General features: G+C 50.5%; 5 protein-coding genes across 7 annotated transcripts; 3 read left to right on the top strand and 2 right to left on the bottom strand.

Moving 5' to 3' along the window:
- Positions 1-294: 294 nt before the first annotated feature.
- Positions 295-1,344, bottom strand: PV06_05422 (uncharacterized protein; the record flags this gene model as incomplete). The annotated part of the gene is made up of 2 exons (XM_016406427.1): positions 295-728; positions 768-1,344. 2 exons carry the CDS (start codon positions 1,342-1,344, stop codon positions 295-297), a joined length of 1,011 nt encoding a protein of 336 aa, XP_016262031.1.
- Positions 1,345-2,395: 1,051 nt separating this feature from the next.
- Positions 2,396-4,318, top strand: PV06_05421 (uncharacterized protein; the record flags this gene model as incomplete). Its single annotated transcript, XM_016406426.1, has 3 exons — positions 2,396-2,557; positions 2,608-3,804; positions 3,887-4,318. The coding sequence occupies 3 exons, from the start codon at positions 2,396-2,398 to the stop codon at positions 4,316-4,318; spliced, it is 1,791 nt and encodes a 596-aa protein (XP_016262030.1).
- Positions 4,319-6,224: 1,906 nt separating this feature from the next.
- Positions 6,225-7,402, bottom strand: PV06_05420 (uncharacterized protein; the record flags this gene model as incomplete). The annotated part of the gene is made up of 3 exons (XM_016406425.1): positions 6,225-6,958; positions 7,009-7,072; positions 7,166-7,402. The coding sequence occupies 3 exons, from the start codon at positions 7,400-7,402 to the stop codon at positions 6,225-6,227; spliced, it is 1,035 nt and encodes a 344-aa protein (XP_016262029.1).
- An 8,465-nt stretch (positions 7,403-15,867) lies between these two features.
- On the top strand, positions 15,868-18,914 carry PV06_05419. 3 transcript variants are annotated; one of them, XM_016406423.1, is made up of 4 exons: positions 15,868-17,059; positions 17,111-17,758; positions 17,813-18,049; positions 18,103-18,914. In XM_016406423.1, the coding sequence occupies exons 1-4, from the start codon at positions 16,870-16,872 to the stop codon at positions 18,402-18,404; spliced, it is 1,377 nt and encodes a 458-aa protein (XP_016262027.1). In that variant the 5' UTR covers positions 15,868-16,869; the 3' UTR covers positions 18,405-18,914. The 3 variants fall into 3 exon arrangements, with proteins under 3 accessions (XP_016262027.1, XP_016262026.1, XP_016262028.1); XM_016406422.1 differs by having other exon boundaries at positions 17,111-18,049; XM_016406424.1 differs by having other exon boundaries at positions 15,868-17,758.
- Positions 18,915-19,145: 231 nt separating this feature from the next.
- Positions 19,146-23,884, top strand: PV06_05418 (uncharacterized protein). The gene has a single exon (XM_016406421.1). The coding sequence runs from the start codon at positions 19,769-19,771 to the stop codon at positions 23,585-23,587; it is 3,819 nt and encodes a 1,272-aa protein (XP_016262025.1). The 5' UTR covers positions 19,146-19,768; the 3' UTR covers positions 23,588-23,884.
- Positions 23,885-23,936: the final 52 nt, after the last annotated feature.

The raw sequence follows: 23,936 nt of genomic DNA, 5'->3' as shown, positions 1-23,936 counted from the left end.
GTCTCGTATACCATAATACTGAGGAACTCTCGTATCCGACCGGAATACCGATAGAGCTTAACGATAAACCCATCATGCACCGGCAAAAACCTCGTTCTCTGCTCAAGACATCTGGCTTCATGCGCTCAATCACAACAAGAGGCTACCACTAGCAAACCACGTTTCGTGATGCATGTGTCACGTCTGCGACTATCATCAGACACAGTGTTATCATCCAAAGAAGTATTGCTCGGACTAGAAACTCTATCTTGCGGGGCCGGAACAGTTCTATACAACCGATTATCTCGACCCTCCCTATAGCTTTTCGTTTACAAACAAGCCAGCCATACCTTGCCCGGACCCAACACACATCGAGGTCACGAGAATCTGCTTCCTGACTCTCCGAGCCTCGCTCAGAATAGTGCATATCTGTCTTGCCCCCGTAGCGCCGAGTGGGTGACCGATGGCGATCGCACCTCCACGAGGGTTCAGTTTTTCATGATCCAGGCCAAGTGCTCTCTGGCAGTATACGGCCATCGATGCGAAAGCTTCATTGATCTCGATTATATCGACATCCTCTTGCAATAGCCGGAATCTTTGCAGTAACTTTGGGATGGCAACCACAGGACCGGTGCCCATGATACGTGGCGATACGCCGGCAACGGCGGCACCACAATATTTACCCAAGACTGGTTGACCAAGCTCAAGGGCTTTTGAACGTTTCATCAGGAGAATTGCGGCGGCTTCGACTGTGAGAACATATTCCATCAACAGGTACAATCACTTACCGCCATCTGTAGTTTGGCTGGCATTTCCAGCCGTGGTATGCGTGCCGAATTGGGGCATTGCGGGCTTGAGCTTCGACAAGCTCTCGACTGTGGTGTTGTACCTAGGCCCTTCGTCTCGTGTTATTACAATAGTAGTGCGGTGGCCTGCCGAGTCTAAGACTGTCGCGTCAATCGGAACAATCTCGTCGTCGAACCAACCGGCCTTCTGGGCGACCTCTGCTCTTCGGAACGACTCCGCAGCGTACTGGTCTTGGTGATGTCTGGAGATGTTGAATTCTGTGCTGACGTTCTCTGAAGTTTGAATCATGGGCTGAGCGCAATCTGCTGCGTCTTTGTTTGCCATGATCTCTTCAGGCAAAGGGTCCGGGGGAGGAGGACTGTTGGTCATGCTTTCCCCGCCCACTACGAGGCCGATCTCGATATCACCGGCCATGATCTGGTTGGCGACATCCTGAACTGCTTTTAAGCCACTCGCGCAAAAGCGATCCAGGGAACTCGCCGTAGTGGTAGCAGGGAAACCCGCAGCAAGCGACGCTGCACGGATCTTGTACGCGGATTTGCCATCTCCGACCTGCATTCTCTATGTTAGCATCCTGTTCTCGCTCTGTAGGTGGACCAAGTTCTTTCATTTGCCAAACAAATATCATCGACCAGTCTGGGGTCAATCTTGCTCCTTTGTAGGACGTGTTTCAGGAGCTGGTATATGAGTGATTCGAGGCTCATATCCTTGAAACCACCCCTTCTCGCCTTCGTCAGCGGCGTACGAATCGCAAGCGTGATTACGACATCGTCGGGTGCTTTTTTCGTTCTAAAGTCCAGTCAATATGAAACAATATGTGCATGGCTAGAAAGGTTGGGATACAATGAATCTCTTCCAGTCTCACTACGTTGTAAGTGAGGAAGAAGCTGGCTAAGACGATTTAGTGCCATATTCAAGGTTGAAGTGCTCCGATGACCCTAGTGCAAAAGATGGATGATCGAGTTCAAGGAATGTAAATTTGGGGATAATCAGTCCTATAACGTGCCCAAGGTACAGTTCGAAGCTAGCGCTTGGCAGATAGCTTCGGGCGAGAGCCTGACATGTCCTAAACTCGGAATGAGTGTCGTTGGTGCCGAGGCGGGGGTCTCCCTTACATACCCAGGGGCACAGTGAGCAAAGTTGGAACCAGTGGTCTCTCGCTCAAGCCACCGTCCTACGTAGTCACCTTCATATCGTACAAATCTTACGCCAATAGTTACCTTAGCGTGTTTGTCCATACCCCTGACTCATTCCCTACATCTGAACGATGTCTAGCGAGGTCGTCGCTCCAATAAAGGAATGTAAATTTCGGAGTGGCCTGAAATACCACCCAAACTTTGTAAAGCTATTCCGAGCGCATGAGAACCGTCCCCTGGAAAACCATCCAACCGCAGAAGTTTCTACGCGCTGCTGAAAATTGCCATCTCTGCTGTGAATATTCCCTAGTGCCGCGGTTGAGTATCCGAGCCAATGACGCCTACCATTCCGTGGCCCCACAACTGGTAAGTTAGTGGTCGCTGGTTACAGACTGTATCTTGATAGCAGAAGAATGTTGGAAAAGAACTCGGCTCGCGACATCTGCTACAGTCTCAACGAAACGTCGTGAGTGATGGCGATAGAGACCTTTCGATTCGATGGCCAAACCGTGGTCGTCACCGGTGCTGGTGGGGGACTTGGGAGAGCATACGCACTATTCTTCGCTGCCAGGGGAGCAAATGTCGTGGTTAACGATATGGGCGGCTCAGTGGATGGTAAAGGGAGAGCTGCCAAGGTTGCACCATCACGACATTTTCAAGCAATCTGAAACTTACAATAAAATAGGTTGCCAGTCGAGTTCGGGATGAAATAGAGGCAGCGGGTGGAAAGGCTGTCGCGAACTACGACAGCGTGGAAGACGGGGAGAAAATTATACAGACAGCTATTGACACTTTCGGACACATCGACATCCTCATCAATAATGCCGGCATCCTGCGCGACAAAAGTTTTAAGAATATGACGGATCGAGATTTTGACTTCGTCTACAAGGTGCATCTCGCAGGGACATTCAAGTGCACGAAAGCCGCATGGCCGTATTTCGTTAGACAGGGCCACGGACGAATCATCAATACTACCTCTGCTTCCGGTCTGTTTGGTAATGTTGGCCAAGTCAATTACGCATCGGCCAAGCTCGCAATTGTTGGCCTCACCAAAGCGCTGGCAGTTGAGGGCAAAGGATCGAATATCTTCTGCAATGCAATCTGCCCAGTTGTTGCAAGTAGGATGACGGAGACAGTCATGTCGCCAGAGGAACTAATGAACATAAGGCCGGAGCTCGTCGCTCCATTTGTGGCTTTTCTCGTCCACCGGTCCACAACCTCGGAGACCGGTTCAATCTTCGAGATTGGTGGTGGTCACATGGGAAAACTACGGTGGCAGCGCACACAATGCCTGCAGGTCAGTAACAACACTCCCATCAGCTTGGACGAGCTTCTGTTGAGATGGAACCGGTTCAACTGCTCCGACCCCTCAAGGCCATCCAGCGATGCGGCGTACTCGGTCTCTCCGTCTGTGAACCCTGCCGGCCTTCGGTTTGATGGAAGAGTTGTGATAGTGACGGCTGGATCCACGCCAACCGGACGGCACATTTGCAAGCAACTTGCGTCCCTTGGTGCTTGTGTCGTCATCAATGATAGCACTGGTACCGGAAGCATCGTGGCAGAGATTCAACACGATGGCGGTAGAGCTATTGGATGCCAAATACCTCCCGGAAAGAGCGACATCTTGATCAAGACTGCCCTGCAAACTTTCGGCAAGATTGACATCCTGATAGATAACGACGAGTATCCATTACGGAGACCATTTGGCGAACTCACCGAGCTCCAATGGGAAAGCACCGTGCATGATCAGCTACGAGGGAACTTTCAGCTGCTCAAAGCAGCTTATCCTTACATGACTCGCCAGAAATACGGAAGGATAGTCTGCATTTTCGGGTCGAACGTGTTGGGCGGCAACGTCGGGGCTTCGGAGCAGTGTGCAGCAGTACGTTCAGACCACCCGCGGCACTCGACCCATTGGTGTCAGCTGTGCAACTGTCAACACGAAACTTGCTGACTGGGAACAGAAACACGGCATCCTAGGGATGGCGAAGACCTTGGCCATTGAAGGCCGCAAGAACAACATCCTCGTCAACAGCGTCAGTGTCAACCCTGAAGCAGTGCTATCTATGTCGGAAGACTGTTCACAACACATCTCACCTGCAAATATCAGCTCTCTCGTGCTGCTGCTTGCATCGGACCGACTACCCGAGCCCTCCTCAGGGCTCCTGCTCGAGATAGACTCTAGGAGCTGTTCAACCGTCGGGTGGCAGCGCACTCGAGGTTATAGCTACCCTACAGACGGCAACATCACACCTGAAATGGTGGCTTCCAAGTGGCAGACGATCGTGGACTTCGACAACGGCCTTTGCGACCATCCAAAGACTAGTCAAGAAGGAGTGAAGTACGTGATGGAAAGTGCATTCAAGGGGAAACGAGCTTCGACATCCAAGTTATAGAAGCGAGCTATGGAGCCAGCCCTGCCGGTATCTGAAAACAGGGAACGGAGCAAGATTCTCTGCTAGGGCCAACACTGAAAATAGAACATCGCTATGGTGAATTGGAGTATCGTGTACTCATTTATGCGAAGGCACGCTAGATGCGTGAAACAAACCCTTCATTCTTGATACGCTCTCGTTTCCATGACTAGCCTGCTGGATTGCTTTGACGGAAAAGGGTCTGTCACCTCCTACTTATTATTTTACACGACGAAGCTAGCTATGCGGCACTAATTGGCAGTTGAGTAGTGTCTATTCCGAGCATAATCGAGAGGCTCAATCGTCCCATACGTCGAAAGATAGAATTGAGATAAGACTGCCTCCCCTTTAGAGACAATTATTGCAGCATTCCAAATCTGTGAATACCAAGGACCACACATACCATTGGTGATTCTAGCTGGACATACTCCTCAATAACAAATCCTTTGATGGAGGGATAGCGAGGCTAAACCGGAGAGTTGGGCCTCGAAGCTTTGCGAAAGAAAAAAGAGTTATCAAATAAAGCAGCGATTAGGTCATAGGAAAGGCTTAGGGATCGAAAGCGGTGTGGGATCAGACCGGTAGCATATCTTGCCGGACAGACGACTATGCATGTACTCTTCATATACATCTGCGCCGTTGTACCTCGCCGCGGTGGTTTTTCTGTGGCAGCAGTGGTGCCAGTCTCTCTCACACACGCTGACGATTCCCTTTTGTTGAGTGAGAGTGAAACAGCGAGACGAAATCGGTGTGTCGATCTTCAAGACAAAGCCTTCTTCAAACCCCTCAAAGCCTCCAGCACGAAAGGCTCAAAGGTGGCCGCGTTTGCTGGGATAGCGTCCTCAGTGGCCTCCTTGGAGTCGATCCACCATGTCACCGTAGTTGAGCCCTCGCCCCGACTTTCGAGTTTCCAATTGCCATAGAGGGTGGGAACCTGCCCTCCCTCAAATTCCACCTTGTAAGAGATAAGGTGCTGTTCTTGATCTAGCACCTCCAAAGTTTCATACGCGCGGCTGGCGGACGCTGCAACCCCTCCGGCCATCACAGTGCGTACGGTGCCAATTCCATGGCCGTCGACGGTGCAAGATTTGATCGGCATCCAGGCCTTGAGAGCCCCGAAACTTGATAGCAGGGCCCATATTTGCTCGATGGGAGTCTCCCATGTCACCTGCTTTTCAAGAACCTTTGTCAGAGGGGGAGCCATTTGAGTCGCACAGTTGCGGGTATTATGTGGTAAGACAAGGGATAGTGGTCTTTCTTACTTCTGGCACTCGACAAAATGAACTGGGGCGCTGGGATATTTAGCAAAGGCTGATGAAGAGCTTGTGGTTCGACGAGGTCCTTCAAGCCGTGGACCGCGATTGGACTGGAATGTCGCCGGCATTTTCGGGATAGCTGGGGTTTCTGTTTCGGCTCAACGTCATGTACACATGCAATGGGGAGGAAAAGTTATGCGGCGAGAATTCTGTAGAGCCACCACGCCATGTGGCCACGACCACAAGTTCCACTGGTGGCTTAGCAAGCATAGCAAATAATCTGTGCAATTTTGTATTTTACTAGCTGGTACCACTGATGACTGCTATAGCCGGTGAGGCATTTGCAGTCACTATGAAAGGCTCATAAGACGAGCAAGGTGGCCTTGTGGGATTCAGAGAGGAACAGAAATACTTCTTTGGATCACGACAAAACCTGTTGGAAGATCTCAGATGCTTCACGCGTCCTCGACCCTTTCCTCAACCTGTTGTGACTTTTCTTCAAGATGCGAAAAGTTCGATTGTTTCTCCATCAGAGCCTCGATTTCCCTTCCCTGGAGCTTCTTGCCGACAAAGTCTGTAAAATAATTCTCCATATGGGGAACGAAACATGCGAAGACAATGGCAAGAAGTCCTCACGATAGACATGATAGATATATGAGTCGGAATGTAACCGTATAAGCATGCTGGAATGCCGTAAATGACGCGGCTATAATACTCGGTGCGATGCCTTTGAGAGCCGAGGGATTTCCAGTTGATAGCCCTTGAATGAGTGAAGGAATCTCTGAAGCAGGAAGACCTTGTTCTATAGCCACAGGGATAACGTACTTGAGAATGTTGATGGTTAGCTTGTTAGTGAGAACACTGCCATAGATAGCAGTCGCCACAGAGGCTAGGAGAGTTCGGAAAGACGCCATCACTCCAAATGACAGACTAAGATCCTCTGGATCACAAAGTAGCATGGCCAGTGTGTAAATGATACATTCCACTGCGCCCACCACAGTGGAAGCTAATACGACGACGGCGATGCTTGTTGACTTGTTGCCCGGGTTTGATCCCGCCATGGCTGCCCAAAAGCCTGCACCAATACAGTTGTAGATTATCATCTCCCATTTGTGGTGACACAGGATTTTGACAAAGCACCCTGCCAGGATACCTCCAAGGAGAATGTTGGCGCCAACGCAGGTGGTAATCCAGCCAACAGATAAAAGACTGCCAGGGTATAGGCCGGCAGCTGCTATGGGCCAAAGGAACGAGTTGAGGTAGAAGGAGACCGTGATGAATAGTCCGGAAAAGACGACCATCAGGTAAGGGGTGTTCTTGAAAATGTGGGCCGGTAGTAGAGGGTAAGGCTGGGGAAAGTAGAGCTCTGCAGAGATTTAGGGAGTCATTTATTGGGTAAACAAGGATGAACCTTACGATAGGCTGCAAAGGCAGCAATCAATACAGCGCCTCCAATGATACAGCCGATGACCTGGCCAGACTTGAGTCACAGCCTGTCAAGAAGTTCTAGGAATACCTACTGCTGCCCACCCCAGGAGATTCCCATCAAAAGAAGGACAAATCCAGCCGTCACAAGAATGATTCCTCCGAGGTCGAGCATATCCATACAGGACTTCAAAGTCAACCTTTTACCCTTGTGGAGTAGCGTGAATGGAGGCGGATGATAGAAAAAGAAGAATAGCAAAGCAGAGCTAGCTTCGATAGCAAGAGCAAGCCAGTAGCATCCTCTCCTCCCGACAGAGGTCTGCTCCACGAAGGAACGCCCAACGACTGGTGCGAAGCCACCAAATGAGAGAACCCATACGAACATGGCTGCGGTCATAAGCCTCGGTGTTTGTTCGCGATCAGCTCATCCATAGCTAGCGGCCAGCAATGACCGACACCGGCGGCAAGACCGATAAGAACGCTGGCGCCGAGAAGGATATCGATAGAATGAGCAGTCTTCTTCTGATCAGCCTCACGCAGAGTTCTTGTGTCTCCTCATAGCAATTGAACTTACAACAGCCACAAGAGCACCTATAGCACCTCTGTTCTGGTTAGCATGACCATCTCTGATGGCCGGAGAGAGTGATACGAACAAGGCATTTCCCAAAGTAAAGAACCAGCGGCGACCGAAAATATCCGTAAGTCGACCACCGATCAACATCACAATAGCACCGCTTAGGGTGCAGACAAGCGAAATCCAGACATAGTGCTGACTGGGACCTGCAGAGGATGTGTTAGAACAGCTACAGAAAGTCTTTTCCAGCATGCTAAGATTGGTTGAGAGATACGCGTGGGGTGAGTGACTTTTCCTCCTGCAGAGAATGGAGTAGTAAGTAAATAGGCAGACACACAATCAAGAAGAGTTTTACGATAATGATAGCGCTGTTGCGCACGCAGCGCAGGCAGTTCACAGAAACGTTTTGAACGTCGCAGCTGACAGAGTCTCTACGTGCAAGGTGTACCTCTGAGTTCGAGGTTGTTGTTATTAAGTTACAGGCACGCCCTAAGTACACCTGGTGCTTCCTCCTTTACTCCTGTTATAATATAAAAGAGTATGCAAGCCGATGTAGTAGCCAGAAATGTGTGTCTTCGACCTGTCACACTAGGATCACATCTTTTCTATGCGGACAACTTTCTGAGTCTCGAGTCTTCCGAACCCCTGACGGAGGTTGCTGATTGGCCTCGGTGGGACGACGTACGGCAAACACAACAACTGCCTTACCTACCTTGAGGATATCTCTCTAGTGTTGTCGTCAGCCTCGTTTTGGCCCTGGTTCTCTTTTTATCTGGGAATCATCTCTTTGTACGAGTCGTATTCATGTTTCTTTCCAAAAAAAAAGGAGGCAAATGTATGCTGTTTGAAAAGAGAACATAGAGTAACCGATGAAAGAAATGCCATTACTGGAAATCCCAGTACATGCACAAACACACCCAATGGCGGAACATTAACGACTTACCACTGTACAAGAGACAAAAAAGTTGCCCCTCAGAGATGATCTTGATTTGAGCCTTTCTTTTATTTCGAGACAATCAGGGGGAATTAATTCTGATCTCACGTCACCCTCAATGCGTGCGTGTGTGTGTGTGTGTTAGTATCTTGTCTTAATCGCGTGTCCAATTCTACTGAGATGAACAGTAACAACGAGTGGTGCCAGCACAATGTACGGTGAAGGTACAGTGAAAGTACAAAATATATCACATGCGAGCGATGCTCCAAGCCAATCTCGAGTATAACTCGCACAGAGTGAAGAGGATATCTCTTTGGATCTGACAGAGGCGGAGATGAGATGGCGAGCCTCACCCCTTTTTGAAAATCAAAACCAATCATCATTCCGTTTTCTATTCTTATGCTGTCGTAAAACAAGAACACAATCTGACATATGAAAAAGGTTCTAGCCCCGTGTGGCCTCGATGCCCTCTCTGTCTTTGATAGCGTACCCCGTACAAAGTCTCAAAGCAAAGTCTCACTCTCGTCACTCAGAAGATCCGTTGTCTCCCTCAGGCCGATCGACCCTACCAACCTCTGGCTCAAGGCCCCGTCATGGCTCGTCCATTGGTATCTACCATTCCGGACTCTCAGGCTGTTTATCCAGGCCTTTGAACCCACAAACCAGCCCGGTCGCATCGTCTCTCTCCAGTCCGATGCACACTTTCGCCTCCCAGTCGTGATCCCACGTGAGTCTGTCCAGATTTTCGGAGACTTTGGCCCAGTCACCAAAAAATGGATGCGTTCTGACGTCGTCGTCGACTCCGCTGTCGCCTCCTCCCACCAAGCCATGTCCCAGTGTGACGCAAAAGAGTCCTCCAACCTCGGCGGCATGTGCGTTGGGGTCGTCATCAGACTGGAGCAAGAACGAATACACGGTCCCCGTGAACGGTGTGACACTCTCTGCCACGTCGCGTGGAAGTACCCACTTCCCATCGTGCATGATGGGATGCCACTCTGTGACTTCGAGCTGTCCCCCTCCGACCTTGCACATGTTGACACCGTCGACTTCGGTGGCGACGACAGACTCCACGCGTCTCCTCCCGAGCGGCGTCCAGACAACAGTGCCCGGCGCCACATCGTGCGCCGGTATGAACCCTCCCTGGTAGCTGGCCAATTTGACGGGGCACTCGCCGGCGAAGCACGGTGTGTTGCTGTTGTTCCAGCTCCGCATGCTGGCGACACGGGTGTGTGGCACGCTCCTCGTCCCGCTCACGGCTCCGCGCTCGTCGTACACCGGAACCACGCGCTCCGGGCGGCTGGGATGCGGCGGGGGCAGGTTGTCGAACGCAGTGTCGAGTTCACCGCGGCACTTGATGAACAACGGACTCGTCGTGCCGTACAGGAGCGGGCCGGGGTCCTTGAAGGTGTTGCACAGTTGGCGCTGGTGCGCGTGCAGAAGACTAGGCAGGTACCGATGTCCCCATTTCGCCCAGAACTGTCGTCGCGAAGAGTGGCTCATGGCTTTGCTCACTTGGCCCGCCGGCTCCTCGCCCTCGAGGTCCTGCAGGATCGATGAAAGACTTTCATCGCCATAATTGGCCAAGGCGGCGCGAATGCTGGATGTGAGCTCACGCAAGCCCGCCTCGGCCTTCACTAGTTGGTCGGGTGAAATGACATAGTCGTGTTCGCCGATTTGCTTGACCGGGAATAGTGTGCAAAGAAAAGCGCACAGTCGAGCTCGGAAGAAGTGGTAGTTTGAGATAGGTAGAGGAACTCCAGGAGTGGAGAGGGTCGTAGGTGAGTAGTCGATGCTGTACTCGACACCGGTTGACAACTTGTACTTGAGGGTGATGGAGACAGGGGTGCCATCGCCGTGTCCCTTGGCGAAGACAAGGTCGCGGTTCTGGCCGTATTGAATGTTTCCAAGGCGCAAGGCGTACGGTTTGCCGATTTTGGGGATCACAAAGTCCTGAAGACCAACGCTCTCGATGGAGGTGTTGTCAGGAATGGTGACTTCGAGGATAGCAGATGTCGCAAAGGTGGTGAAAAGATTGGCTGCCGCGTGGACGAAGACTGTCCCGATCATGCCAACGTCGGGGATGAAGCTGTAGTTACCGTTGCCAGTTTCTGCGATGGACTGCATGAGAGCTGACCTAATGCCGTAGCCAAATCCGAAGGTGTGAATTGTGGGAACAGTGGGAATCTTTTCGCTCAAAGACGACAAGATGGGTTCGAGTTTGGCCACGTAGCCTTGCTGGGGACACATGTGGTTTGGCATACCGTCAGTGAGGACATAAAGACCCTGGAAGTTGCCGACATGGTTGGTCTTCTCAAAGAGGTTGAGTCCCGTCCGAATGCCGGCCCACAGATTCGTAGAGCCTCCACAGCGGATCGAGGTAATGCGCTTCACAGTTTCTCGTTTGTGCTCGCGGGTCATAGGAATGAGGTTTTGAACGATCTATATTCCGAATGTTAGGACGGCCCTTTGACATACCCAGAGTGATGTCCAGCTTACCGTCGCACTATGGCTGAATGTGACAATCGCAAGTCTATCGTTTTCTGTGAGCGTCTGGAGAACAGTCCGCGCTGCGTGTTTCGTGAGATCCAATATACTGAGACCTGCAGCCTCGCTCTCAAACGGATCTTTGACATCAGGTTGAGGTGCTGCTTCGTTCATGCTGCCGGAGACGTCGATGACCAAAACGATGTCGCACGAGGCTCGTTCAAGATCTTGTTCCGGTTGTTTAGGTGGCTGAATCGACACCATGAGGTACTCGCTCTCCTGCAACGCTTGAACTTCCACAGAGATGCCATGCTGACTATTGCCGGTCTGATTTGGACGTAGTGGGAGTTTGAAGGTTGCTTGAGATTCCGGTTCCGGATTGGTCACCATGAGGAAGTCGTCTTCGCCTGTGGACGAGATGCTGCGAGAGGTTTTCCCACTTCTGGTCATGATGACTTCTTTTGGGAGAGTAAAGATGTAGTTGGTACAACTGATGGGAAGTTCCTGATGATAGATATAGGCGATGATTGCACTTTTGTTTGCGTCGTTTGTTCCGTTACACAAGCGACGTTGAAGACACAATCCAGGAAACTTGTGCACTAGACGTTGTGATACGCCGATTGCGGTGAAAGCGAGCGGTGATGTTCTCGCCACACCCCTTCACTCAAGTGCAATGCGAGCTGATTTCAATGAGGACAGAATATGGTGGTATGAGTCAAACACTCTTTGTTGCTAGAATAAGGAATCAAGCAGCAATGAAAGGGTCAGAGTCCATGTCCCTGAGACCCTTGTGTGGCAGATGAAATATGTTTTACTTATACCTCATGGGATTTGCTCCGCGACCTCAAGTCTGCCTCCTGTTGAGAGCATCTTTTGTGCTGGAGCTTAGTTCGATGTCATTAAGGAGCCACAACATCAGCCTCTTCACTGTAGCCATCGGCGGAACCTAATGAAGCTGCCTAGAGCGTGTGGGTTTCCCATCGCATACTTCACATCTAGTAGTACGGAAACGTATTGGTATCGTGGCGATTGAGAAGACATGGTGAATCCAGACATCAATGTTATGGATATTGGGACTGTCCATGGTTTCACTAAACTCGAAGCTAGTATATTCGTAGCCTATTCGTAGCCTGATTGAGGCTCAAATGCAACCAAAGATCCGGGAGTGAAGGCTTTGCAATAACTGATTCTCGACAAAAGTGCAGACGTGGAGATTGTTGAAATGGTTGAAAGTCCCTTGTTGCCTGACGAGGCTTTATCCATTTTGGTTTGCGGGGAAAATAAACAACACAGCCTCGTTATCGACCTTGATACAAACAAGGCTCTTTTCAAAGGCAGGAATTATTACTTAATGCAAACCGAATATAAAAAGTCTTCTCTCTTAACTATGAATCCTACATAGCACTTATTACTGCCATATTGTGGTCACTGTTCAATTATTGGGTGATAAGTTCCTTGATTGGAACATTTCACTGGAACCAAAACTCTCCCTCGCCAGTGGCTGCTAGTCCTTGGAAGCGCCGTTTTATCATCACCCATGGCTGACTTGACGTACAAATTGTATGAAATTGAACGTGTCAGCCTTCCCCCTAGCCTCAGTCAAGACACCTCGGGATTTTGGGTCTTCCCTTGGAGGTGTCAAATCTCTCGAACACCTCAATGTGCCAACCAAAATAATCTAGAAGTTGGTCAATGGCTCGATGTCTTAATGTCCCTGACCCTGAGTCCGCAAATTTTGCTGATGTTAGGGCTTATCAAGTCGAGAGTGCTGGAGGCTAGAGATTCGTTGTTGGTTCTCATTTTTACCATCAGGTCGCTGCGCATATTCTGCCAAACCACTTTCTGGGCATCAAAAGACCGAATATCCCAGGAAGAACCAGGCTTCCAGCTCGATCAAGACACGTATCAGCTTGCTGAAAGCAAAGCTTGCAAAATGTTGGACATAGGTTATACCCCCCTAGATGTCACTCTTGTGGACACAGTTAAAGATCTTCTCAAGGCGGAGAATGATTCACAGTTGACAAGACCCGTGCATTCCCGGGGCTGCGCCAAGCAAGGTAGTTGATTGATGCAGTCAATGGGATGTCGCTCGAAGCTGTACAGTACTCGGAGTGACAGGAGAGTAGTACGATGCCTTGTGATGATCATCAGAGCACCCAACCCGGTGGTACCAACCTTTCTCTGCACAAGATCGACCTCGATGAAGCACGTCATGTTTAGGCCGGTCGTTCGTCGCCGAACGGCTCATCTACTATGTTTCGTTAATCAACTTAGGACCGCAGCGTAGACTAAATTGGGTGACAAGACGGCTGGGCCGGTGAGAAAGTGATGTGTCCTGTTCTTCCACAGGTTCGGGATCCTGCGGGGAACTATCTTCCCACTGTCATACAAATCAGACAAGTCAGTACTTGTATAGCCCAAAGGCATGGGCTCAGCTGTGTGGGAACTTGTGTTTCTTTCAAAGTCGACATGTCCACATCAAGGAGCGATTGGTCAAGCGGGAGACACAGTAGCCAGTCAAATTCTCTGCATAACGGCAACGTCAGGTTTTAGACAGTTTCACCGTGGTCGGCTGGGCAGTCAAGCTGTCAGGTTTGATTTCAATATCGGGCGGAAAGTCTCGCTTTGAGTCAACGACCCGAATAATCATGACGACTGGTGGCTGCAGTAGTGGAGGGCGCGCGTCGCTTCGTTCCTCGTAGCGGGCTGAAAGCCACGCGAGGAACCCACAGAGCCTATTGATTTCCTTCGGAGCAATCAAAGGATGAAGTTTGTTGTTGGCATCTGTTGGACTTGTACGGAGTACGCTATTTTGAATGGAATGTGTGTACGTTGTGATCAGCAGAAAACCAAGTCACTCCTACAGCTTTGAAGAGTGTTCGAGGCTGGGCGGGAGACGATCCGTCCAAGCACTCCGAACCGGATACAAACAATTAGGCCTAGGCGACCCTGGAAAGCGGCAAAACAAGCTTGCCGTTGCCACGTTTTCGTGACCCCTGCACTCAGCGGCTCGGGGCCCTTCGATTCGCCCTCTGAAATGGGGGTTGCAAAGCACAAGCCAGTTCTCAGCTGAAGTGGCGCACCAGGTGGAAGGAATGTCTTGGAGCTCGTGTCGAGCAACGTCATGAGCACATGGTGCAAAGTCATGGACCTTTTATTGTGCGCCAGAAACTTAATAGTCGAGATGGTGGCAGCTTCTTCCTCGCATGTGTCCAAAACCAATATTCAGCCATGGATCGTGATCGAGGCTCGACTGAGTGCGTTGATTTTGATGCTGACTGCCGTTCGAGAGTGGATTCCTGCTCAGGTATTGATATTGGGAGGCTGGCACTCGGAACTGGTAAGGATCGTCACCATTGAAAATTGGCACCTGCAGGATCTTTTCCCTAGGGAAGGCGTGAGAAGCCCATTATCAATAGTGCGGGAGACCTTTGTCAAGTCCTGCAGGGATGGTGCGGTGCCTAGCAAGTCTTGGACAGGAACAAGGAACGAGCCTAAGGGAGGCACAGGGCCTTATTATTGTGGACAGGCCCCTGACCCGGGAGCCCGATAAGCGTGGGCTGAAGCTGACGGGGGTTTTGAAGGTGGAGAGATGGCTGTCCTGACTGCCCTCATGCATGTACTGTACGTAGTACGCGTACAGTAGACCACCAAGCGTGGCCGCTAAAAGTCCCTAGGCAGGTGTCTTCAAATATCAGGCTTCACGCTTTTATTCGGACCTTGATTCTCTTGCCATCGAATCCTGTGTTCTTGTACTCTGTTCTAGTACATGGATACATCGTGTGTTGATAGGCTCGTGCGAAAGGGATTTTCAAAGGGGCGAAATGATCGACCGAGGGACGAAAATGGTGACACGAGGTCGCCACGAGCCCGAGGGCCGATCTGTGAGAGGGGGACGGTACGAGGTACAGTATGCCGTGCTGCCTGTGGTGATGGTCAATATCCGTACCGCGTAACAAAACAACTGCAATCCTGAAGCGAAGGGGTCAGCAAGGGGTCATGAAGGGAACATCAAGGTTTGTGCACGTGGGCTGAATGCTTGCTAGACTTCCGGCATATGTTGCATGACTTCGGATAGCTAGTGAGGCTTCAGCAATAGGCAAGCTGCAGCTGTCACAAAATGGCCTGAATCGTACAAGATGGGCAGTCATCGATCGCATGCCCACCTCGTATATATGTCACGTCGAATCTGTGATCAATGGGTTCATTTCCCCCTCCGACTGGTGGGTGCTGAGGTGTTGGTACCAGTACGTATGTATGTACCTCCGCCAAAGAAGCTCCACGATAGCGTCGTATGCGGTGCCGCTCGCAGAGGGACCAGCAGCAGCCAATCCGAGATTTCACGCGATCGTCGTACGATTTCCCAATGTTGTTGTGACCTACTAGCCAGATGAATACAGGATCTGTTTATCGCAAATGTAGATACGACAGATAGGAGTTGTCAATTGAGATTTTTGTCAGAAGAGAGGGGGTGGAGGGCTGAGTGGTTGATTGAGCTTCTGGGTGCGGTGTTGGGAATGGGTGCACTGCATGTGAGGGAGACAGACGAGCAGGATCACTGTCTCCGGCTTCGAATGGGGGGGAATGGGGTGGGCACTGGGAGGCTTTCTGGTACCCGGAGTAGAGGCCGAGTACCCCAAATAAGCCACCGGCTGGGCACTAGATGCGCCTGGCAAATTACGCAGCGTCTCCCCCCCTGTGCCTTCGCTCGTCTTCCGCTATCGACTTTATCTTCCTAGGTTCTGAAAAGTGCTCTGTGCATTATCTGTCCGAATGCAGCAGTGGCCAAAAACTGGAGAACGGGAGCTAAAGAGTAGTAGAGAGACTGTTGAACGGGTCTTTCATCTGCCACTGTCACCTCGACTCGACTGCGACAAACCGCATCTTCTTTGAACTGCAACCTCTTGTTTCTTCCTTCTCACTTCCCCTCTATACGCTCTTTCAGGGCGCCCGCAATCGCCTACGTATCTAAGCGAACCATATCCTCTTCTCACAAGTCTCGGTCCTGATTCGATCGCACCATCTGCGGTCTGAAACCCTCACCACAGCCCTCCTGCGTTGCTCGGTTCAGCAAATAACCCCATTTACTCCTCCGTCGAACCTCGATCGTCCACTCAGCAGCAGCGTCGGTCGCATCGTCGTCGACGCAACTTCCCGCCGCAGGCTTGGGTCTCGTGTCTCTCCCTCTCGCTGGTGCATGTGCGACACTCGGCTCACGGACCTTATCATTCGAAGAAACTGCGACAATCCTGGCCGGTCGCATTGTCTCGACCCCGATCCACGATATCTCTCGGCGCCACGTTTTCAGGAGTTGCTCGCACTTCCTGAAACAATTGCTTTGCGGCTGTGTAAAACAAGCAAGATTCTGGAACCTTGCCACGAGGCACCTGCCCTACGCAGTCAGCCCATCGGCGTGCAAGAGGAGGAGTTCTGTCGAGCTGTCTTTGACGCAGCTCGCTTTGCGCTCCAACAGACAATTTGATCAAACCTGTCAAGGGGATAGGTAGAGTACATCGTTGTGCTTTGCCGCTAACAGGTCACATCCACGACCAGCTACTGGGTGTACCAGCGTCGGCATTCTGCCTCCGGGCATAAAATCTCCAGCACGAAAGAGCCTGTATCACATTTTTGCTGCCGTGTCAGCACTTCTAAACCACCGCTCGCCGCACATCATCTGGCGTACCATTTCAGCAGAGACATCAGCCAATTGTCTCGCAAGATCCCAGGCTCGTCGAATTGACGGGTCAGGGACTAGTCAGCTGTTGCAAAGAACGTATGTGAATCCATAACAACTATAGTCGACTTCCCAAGCTTGTCTCATTCGCCTGGCGAGCGACAAGTAAACAAAAATTTCGCAAACATGGAGACCACAAGCCACCGTCCATGGGAGACAAATCCTACTCATTCTATTCCCCAAACCACCCAGACATTACCTTCGATAGCTTCTTTGACTTCAAAGCTGCCTGTACAACCTATCGACAGACCTTCGCCAGACCTTTCAATCCTGCCGCCGCAGAGAGACTCTGGTAGTTGGATGACACCCGGAACACGTTGGTCTCTCCCTGCGCGACAGGATTTATATTTGAGCTAATGTCATTTAGGTTCTTCTGTTAACTCTGCGAACTCCATGCCTTATCTGAATTCCGCTCATTCTCCTACGGGACCTTCACCATATACACCTGAGAACACCACGGCCCCACCCGCACCGTTCAATTCGGCTTTGTCGCACCAGACAAATGGCCTTCCCACGCCATCCTCTGACTTAAATCAGCACCGTGGCAGTGGAGACTATGATGAATCTAGGCGAGGAAGCGTCACAAATAGCATTCACCACGGCATGAACAACTTAGGGTTAGGGCCAACTTCGCCCTATACTAGCACCAATGCTTCGCAGACTTCGCTGGTCTCTGGTCTTCAGAGAGAACGGGGCATACAACAGAATGGCTATAACGGTAGCCGCTATTCCACTATGAACAACCCAGCTGCTCCTTATGCTTCAAGTCGTGGCGGACGAAGTGGGTTCGTAGGAGGACGCGTTGCGCCTCCAATTTTGGAAAATCCAAAGCAGGAAGTGTACAGCGCAGAAGCTCCGACTAGGGGTCAGGCATATGCCTTTCCTGATCCTGAGGCTGCTCCTAGACAACAGGGGCGGGCGCCTTCCACCTTCTCGAGAAGAAACAGCTTTGCGGAATCCTTTACTAGCAGTATCCTGACCGTTGAGTCGTCTCGACTACCTCTCGGACAGCATGGTAGATCCACCAATCCCCATGACTATTCACCGATACTGACAGCCGATCTATCAGAACTCCCAGAAGCTCATCACCATTCCCTTCAACACAAACAAGTCGATAGCTTACGAGGTGATCCTGATTCTCCCAACGGAAATACGCCGTACAGTCGAACTCCAGAGCTTCGGATCACACACAAGCTTGCGGAGCGAAAGCGCAGAAGTGAGATGAAGGATTGCTTTGAGCAACTCAGGGCTCGGCTGCCTGCCAGCCAGAACAATAAATCAAGCAAGTGGGAAACACTATCGCGCGGTAAGCATCCTCACCTTGAAATTTTCTTGACTCTTTCGCTAATGTCTCGCAAGCTATTGATTATATTACCCAACTGGAAACCCAAAACAAACAAGCGCGGGTTGATTATGAATCTCAAAGACTAAAGCTCGCAGAGCTGGAAGCGAAAATGCACGAGATGAGCCAGCAAATGCGAGGCATTCAGCAACCGCAGAGTTCGTTCCCTCCCCCGCCGAACGTGATACCACAGAGTCCCCTCGGTTACGGATCACATTTCAACAACCATGATGGCGCCGGCGAGCCCAACCGAACATTACCGCCAATCATGACTACAAATTCTATGCAAGGTATACAATATTCTGAAGAACGACGATAATGTTAAAAAGAGCTCGTTCGGTTTTATGCAAACCACCTAAAGAGACATGATATTTTCCGGGATCGTTTGGGTCGCTCGCTACCCAGTGTGGTGCATCTGACGCTGCCATGCGGCGTTGTTTTCTTATGTTAATCAAATGGAGGTCTTCCAATCTGAAGGTGACTGATGGTATTTTCTGGCACCATTTGTTAATGTGAATGGGTTCGGTCGAATTACGATATCATCTTTCAGCAGCGATGTATTGATGTGCAATTGTGAAAATAGGTCCAGGCTGCGATGATTTCCTTACTACTATTTCCCAGAGCTTCGAGTCGCGGTCGAGGATCTGTGTGTGAATTACTAGATCGAGTGTCATGAATTTTGAGGTCCCGCCATGAGAGAGTCATGCGCCTACAGTGAAAGAGATACGGGGGTATGAACTACAATAGCTGCCCGTCTTTTGTCAGCTTGCGCAGAGGAAATATATAGTACGAGTATCATCCAAGATGAATAATTATTGTTCAAAACCGGCTTCTCGATCCGGGCAAAATGTCTTATCTGCGCTGGCCATCAGCTCCAGCACAAGACACTTGATTGAAAAGGTCGAAAATACTCCTAACACACTTCTTCAGCCTTGTGAAACACGGCGCGAGGCTGTCTCACAAACCCACGTGACCGGCGTTCTATTGGTCGTGGTCAGCCTCAACATCAAACATTCTTAAGCGCGCGTTCATTTTGTTTCTCATCTATCTACCAGTCCCTTTCACTCCTTGCCAACAGGTTGATGCGCTTGAAAATGAGGCTTACTATGATACTGGATCAGTATGGAGCTTCCAACTTGGCTGCTATGTTTGGGATTCCGCATTGTCCCAGAAATTAGGATCTTGGAAGCGACTTCAAAGATCCAAACAGCCTCAATCAGCCTATCATGAGACTCTGGCAGCCAATTTTGAGATTTTTGAGTCAGTATACCCAGCTTCGTAGTTGGTGGGTAAGATTTTCAAGATTTGACTGATAAATGCTGATGTTTGTCTCCTCAAATTGTTTCATCATTTTGGCTGTGGTTTTTTGTTCCCTGAGGTGTCACTCACTTCTATTCATCAGCATTATTTTCCTATTGTCTTTCCTATTGTACTACGACCACTTCCAATATGCATCTCAACAATTAATCATTTTTACAGCATCGCGTTTGGGCGTTGAATTTCTCACCATATAGTCGTTTCTGCACCTACGGCCGGAATCAACTTACACGAGCAATGCCCTCATTTACATGAACATAGTAATCGAATCACCCTAACCTAACCTGAAGGACCCCTTTGAAGTCCCGGGCCCAGCCATCCAACTCGAACTTCTCCAACATTTCTTGTGAGCACCACAGTAACGTGATGGTGACCAAGTTCGAGCCATCTAGAATGTCCTCCCAAGCCGTTGATGCTCAACAAACATATCGAATTCGGCGTGCTCCCTTGCATGACTTACTACCGTCAAGCCCCTCAATTGCGACTTCTCCTATCCCAGCACAAAGTAAAGGATACCGGGCTCCTGATGATCGATCCTCGCCTTCGTCAACTTTCATATCCAGCATTTCTGACGATGAAAGCAGCTCTTCTAGTGGACCAGACCAATTCTACCTAGAAAGATACAGTCAAGATGCCCAAAGGGGTCATTCATCCTCCACTACGACACAGCAAAATCCCACTAAGGCCAAGAAGCATGGAACATCGACTTTGAATCTTGAAAACAAGCGACGTCCAGGGTTGAATATTGTTACAAATTTCTCAAATCCACTGTTGAGATCTCAATACGAAGGGATTGTGGTGGATCAAGTGCAGTCGCAACGACCCCGAATTGGACAAAGAAACGCCGCTTCTGTGGTGTCTGCAAAAGCCGAACATGTCAATCAAACAACAATCAACTTGGTTTTGGAACACTCTGTGGCTGCGAACACCGCGGAAACCTGTACTTCAGGTCACGACAGAAACCCTGCTCGTGCTGCATATTCGAAATGGCGAGATTTACAGACAACTCGCAGAAAGGTTGCCGATGGTGCCAAAAGCGCAACGTCGGTCATCCATCACGATTCTTTGGCCACAGTTGACCTAGACTCTGCACACAGCAAAGACCAGTCGGCTGATGGAAGCTCTGTTGTCATTGGACTAAGCGTTCCCTCAAATGAAGCAAATACTCACCAGTCGAGAAACGTCGCTAATGATACCATATCGACAAAAACTCCAGAGACCCCAGCAATTGTCATTACCCCAGCCGAAGATGGAGAATCTTGGAAACCTTCTTTCATGCGCAAAGTGCGACCTTCTTCCAGCATCTATAGTGTGCACTCCGGACTCAACGATCCAAGAAGAGAAGCTTTACCTCCAGTACCGGTGGTACCCCAGATCCACAAGAAAGACCGCATGCCTGTCGCAAGAGCTAGTGTAGTCCAAGGAATCTACGAATCGAAGCCCAATCACGAAGATGATATTGCATATGAGGAAGACAAAGGGACTCGGTACCCCGAGAGTGTTCGGAGAGCCTCTTCAGGAAGCCAAGAACATATTCTGCCCAAAGAAGATGACAAGGCCAGACATAGATCGCAGGGTTGGTGGAATCTCATGCTCTCGCCAATGCTGTCCAGAAAAGGGACCATATCGGAGAGGGTCCGAGCCAACGACAGTGAAAGACCGCCGATGCCGCCAATTTCTACCCTCAATGAGGTTGATAAACACTCCTCTGTTTCGTCTCTTTTCGCAGAATCACCCGAGACGCCCAGACGTCTTGGCCTGGCTAGTCCTAGAGCAAGCATATCTGCCAGGTGGACCTTTTGGGCCAAGTCCCGGGGAGTGGAGGAGCAGCATCACGACAAAATGGTCGATCCCTCACAACTACAAACAGATAATACCTCTGCACTAGACGCTCAGAGGAACCTTCCCCTCGAGACTCTCGCCGGAGCTGAAGTGGGACTTGCTGCAGAATATTACCATGCGTGCGCCGTGGAGCAATTAAGTGGTGTCCGTTATTTCGAATGCAATAATCATTCTTGTACGAAGAGACTGCCACAACTCCACTCAATATTCGAGCACGAAGAGCGAGGCAACCCTACTTCCCACGAAGTTGACGCCGAAAAGTCTTTGAAGGGCACCAAACTGGATGGGACTACGGAAAACAGGGTTAAGAGTCTCGCCTCTATACAATCCGAGCCTGAAGAACTCTCCCCAAATGTAAGAGATGCAAATACAGGTACTGTGACAAAGGCTAGAGCGATCGGGGCTCCTGCTATTGCCACTTCTGCGGTCATGGAAGCAATCTGCGAGGACGAATCGAGCAGCGCCAGAGAAATGCAGGATGACATTCAATCTCCACCGGCACAAGTACGCGGTCTTAGTAAAAGGACTACCCGGCAAATTGCCCAATTACCTAGTTCGGTAGCAGTGATGCCGCGTGAAGTCATTCAAGCAGCAGTGCAGTCGCCCGGCCCAATTTCGCCAGCCACGCAGCAAGCCATGAGATCTCAAGGAGACGTACCTATGTCAGAGATCAGCCACCCATCAAACTCACATGCAATTCGGTCGCTAAAGCAAACGAGAAAACCGGCCGAGAATCAAACGTGGGATCAAACACAACCAGCATCGGTGACAGTACACCATCATACCACTTATTCAGAGCGATTTGTACCTGCACCTGCACCTGCACCGTTTCTGTACGAGGCAAGGAAGAGCCCTGAAGTCCATGCCATGCCTGCAACGCTAAACCGAGATATGAGTGAATCGACTTCGCAGAAGCCAGCATCGACCAAGCGCCGTAACAGCGACGTGTCAAAGAAACCCGGGGTGTTTGCCAAAATCAAATCCTTATTCAAGAAGGGAGAGAAAATCGAGGCAGACTCAAAGTCCAAGAAGCGAAAATGGACTCTCATTGTGGCGGTTCCTTTGCTATTGATTGTGATAGCCTGCATTCTTCTTGCCACCTTGCTCACTCGTCATGGGGACGGCACTCCTGTTCAGAGCCAGTGGCTCAACTTGACAGGATATCCTCCCATCCCGACAGGTATCTCTACCATCGCGATGCCCGACGCCGTCCTGGAGCAACCTCGGTGTGTAGCACCCACCACGATGTGGAGCTGCGCACTGCCGAAAGAAGATCAGGCTGAGATAGCGCCGAACAATCCAGATCAGCCAAACTTCCGCTTCGAGATCACATTCAAAAATGGCACGGTGCCAGCCAACATGACGATTCCTGTGAAAGACCTAAGGAAGAGATCAGAAGACCTTGGCCGTCGAGCAAGTGACCCATTCACGAATGATCTCTTCGACCCGAACCCGACGCCCCCCAGTCGAGCAGATCAGATATTCATGGGTAATACGACCGACAACATCACCGAGCCTTTCCAGGGTGAAGACACTCCATTTTTTATGACGTTCCTCCCAGTGTTTCCTCTCGACCCGTTTAATACGACCCAGAGCGCTTTCACAAGTTCCAAACTGCTCTCGAGCCGAGATGGTAACAATTCAAACATCATCCCTGCACCGGACGTACTCGACGATGGAAGCGCAGCTCCAGCCAACCTACTTCCGACGTCACCGTACCCTACGTCCCAGCCGATCAAACTGTACAACCGCGGACAGCAGGACGAGCACTTTGGCTTCTACATGTACTACGACAAGGCGATTTTCTTGCGCTCGACTGCAGCACTCAACACGTCAGGCTTCTCTGTCAATGACGGGATCGACCCGGCCGACCAAAATGGCGGATGTACACGAGACCAGTCGCGTTTACGGTGCACCTTGAGTCAGACTCGATTCTTGGTGAGGATTTGGACGAACCCTGCGTTCGGTGGAGCGCTGCTCAGCCCGACCACATCGAACAACAACTCGGGGCCTGGAAACTCTTCGGCCACCGACTTCAATCGTCCTGGGTCGTTTCCCTACCCGACGACAATCCGTCTCGACCGGCATGGGGGAAACATCAACAAGAAGGCCGTGTATTGCTATGGCGTGGACGATCTGCAGGTCATTCAGGACGGCGTCAAGGGCATTGTGCCGGAGCTGAGGGGCGTCGGCGGACACTTGATCAACCCTGCACCTCCCTTGGTGGAGGAGGGAGGAGCGGGAGGTGGAAATCCGACCGCCGATGACGATTTTGACCCTGAAGCGGGCGGCATCGACGGTGGTACGGGTGGGTGTGAATGTGTTTGGCAGAATTGGAGTTGAAAACGGCAAACAACAAGGACACGATTTTGGGTATGTAACGAAAACGGGCGGTAATCGGCTATATTCTGATTGTGGGTGTTTTTTTTTTGGTTTTACTTGGGAGGGCATGGGCAACATAAAAATAACCTAATCAGGGATTCTTTTGTTGGGAGATGGAGGCAGAGTCAGAACTCTGGAAGTTCTTTTCCAAAAGCATGGGGACCAAAATCAACAAATACATGGTAATTTCGTACTGGAATAGTTTCAAATTGAACATGAAGGTGGTGAGTTGAGATCTGGTCGAGGGAAGCTGTGACGCGCGGCGATTCTGCGTGTGAAAGATTTACCCAGGTATGTAGCCAAAAAAAAA

The sequence above is a fragment of the Exophiala oligosperma genome, assembly GCF_000835515.1.
Source record: "Exophiala oligosperma strain CBS 72588 unplaced genomic scaffold supercont1.5, whole genome shotgun sequence".
Taxonomy (NCBI): Eukaryota; Fungi; Ascomycota; class Eurotiomycetes; order Chaetothyriales; family Herpotrichiellaceae; genus Exophiala; species Exophiala oligosperma.
This window is presented reverse-complemented; position numbering and strand designations above follow the sequence as displayed.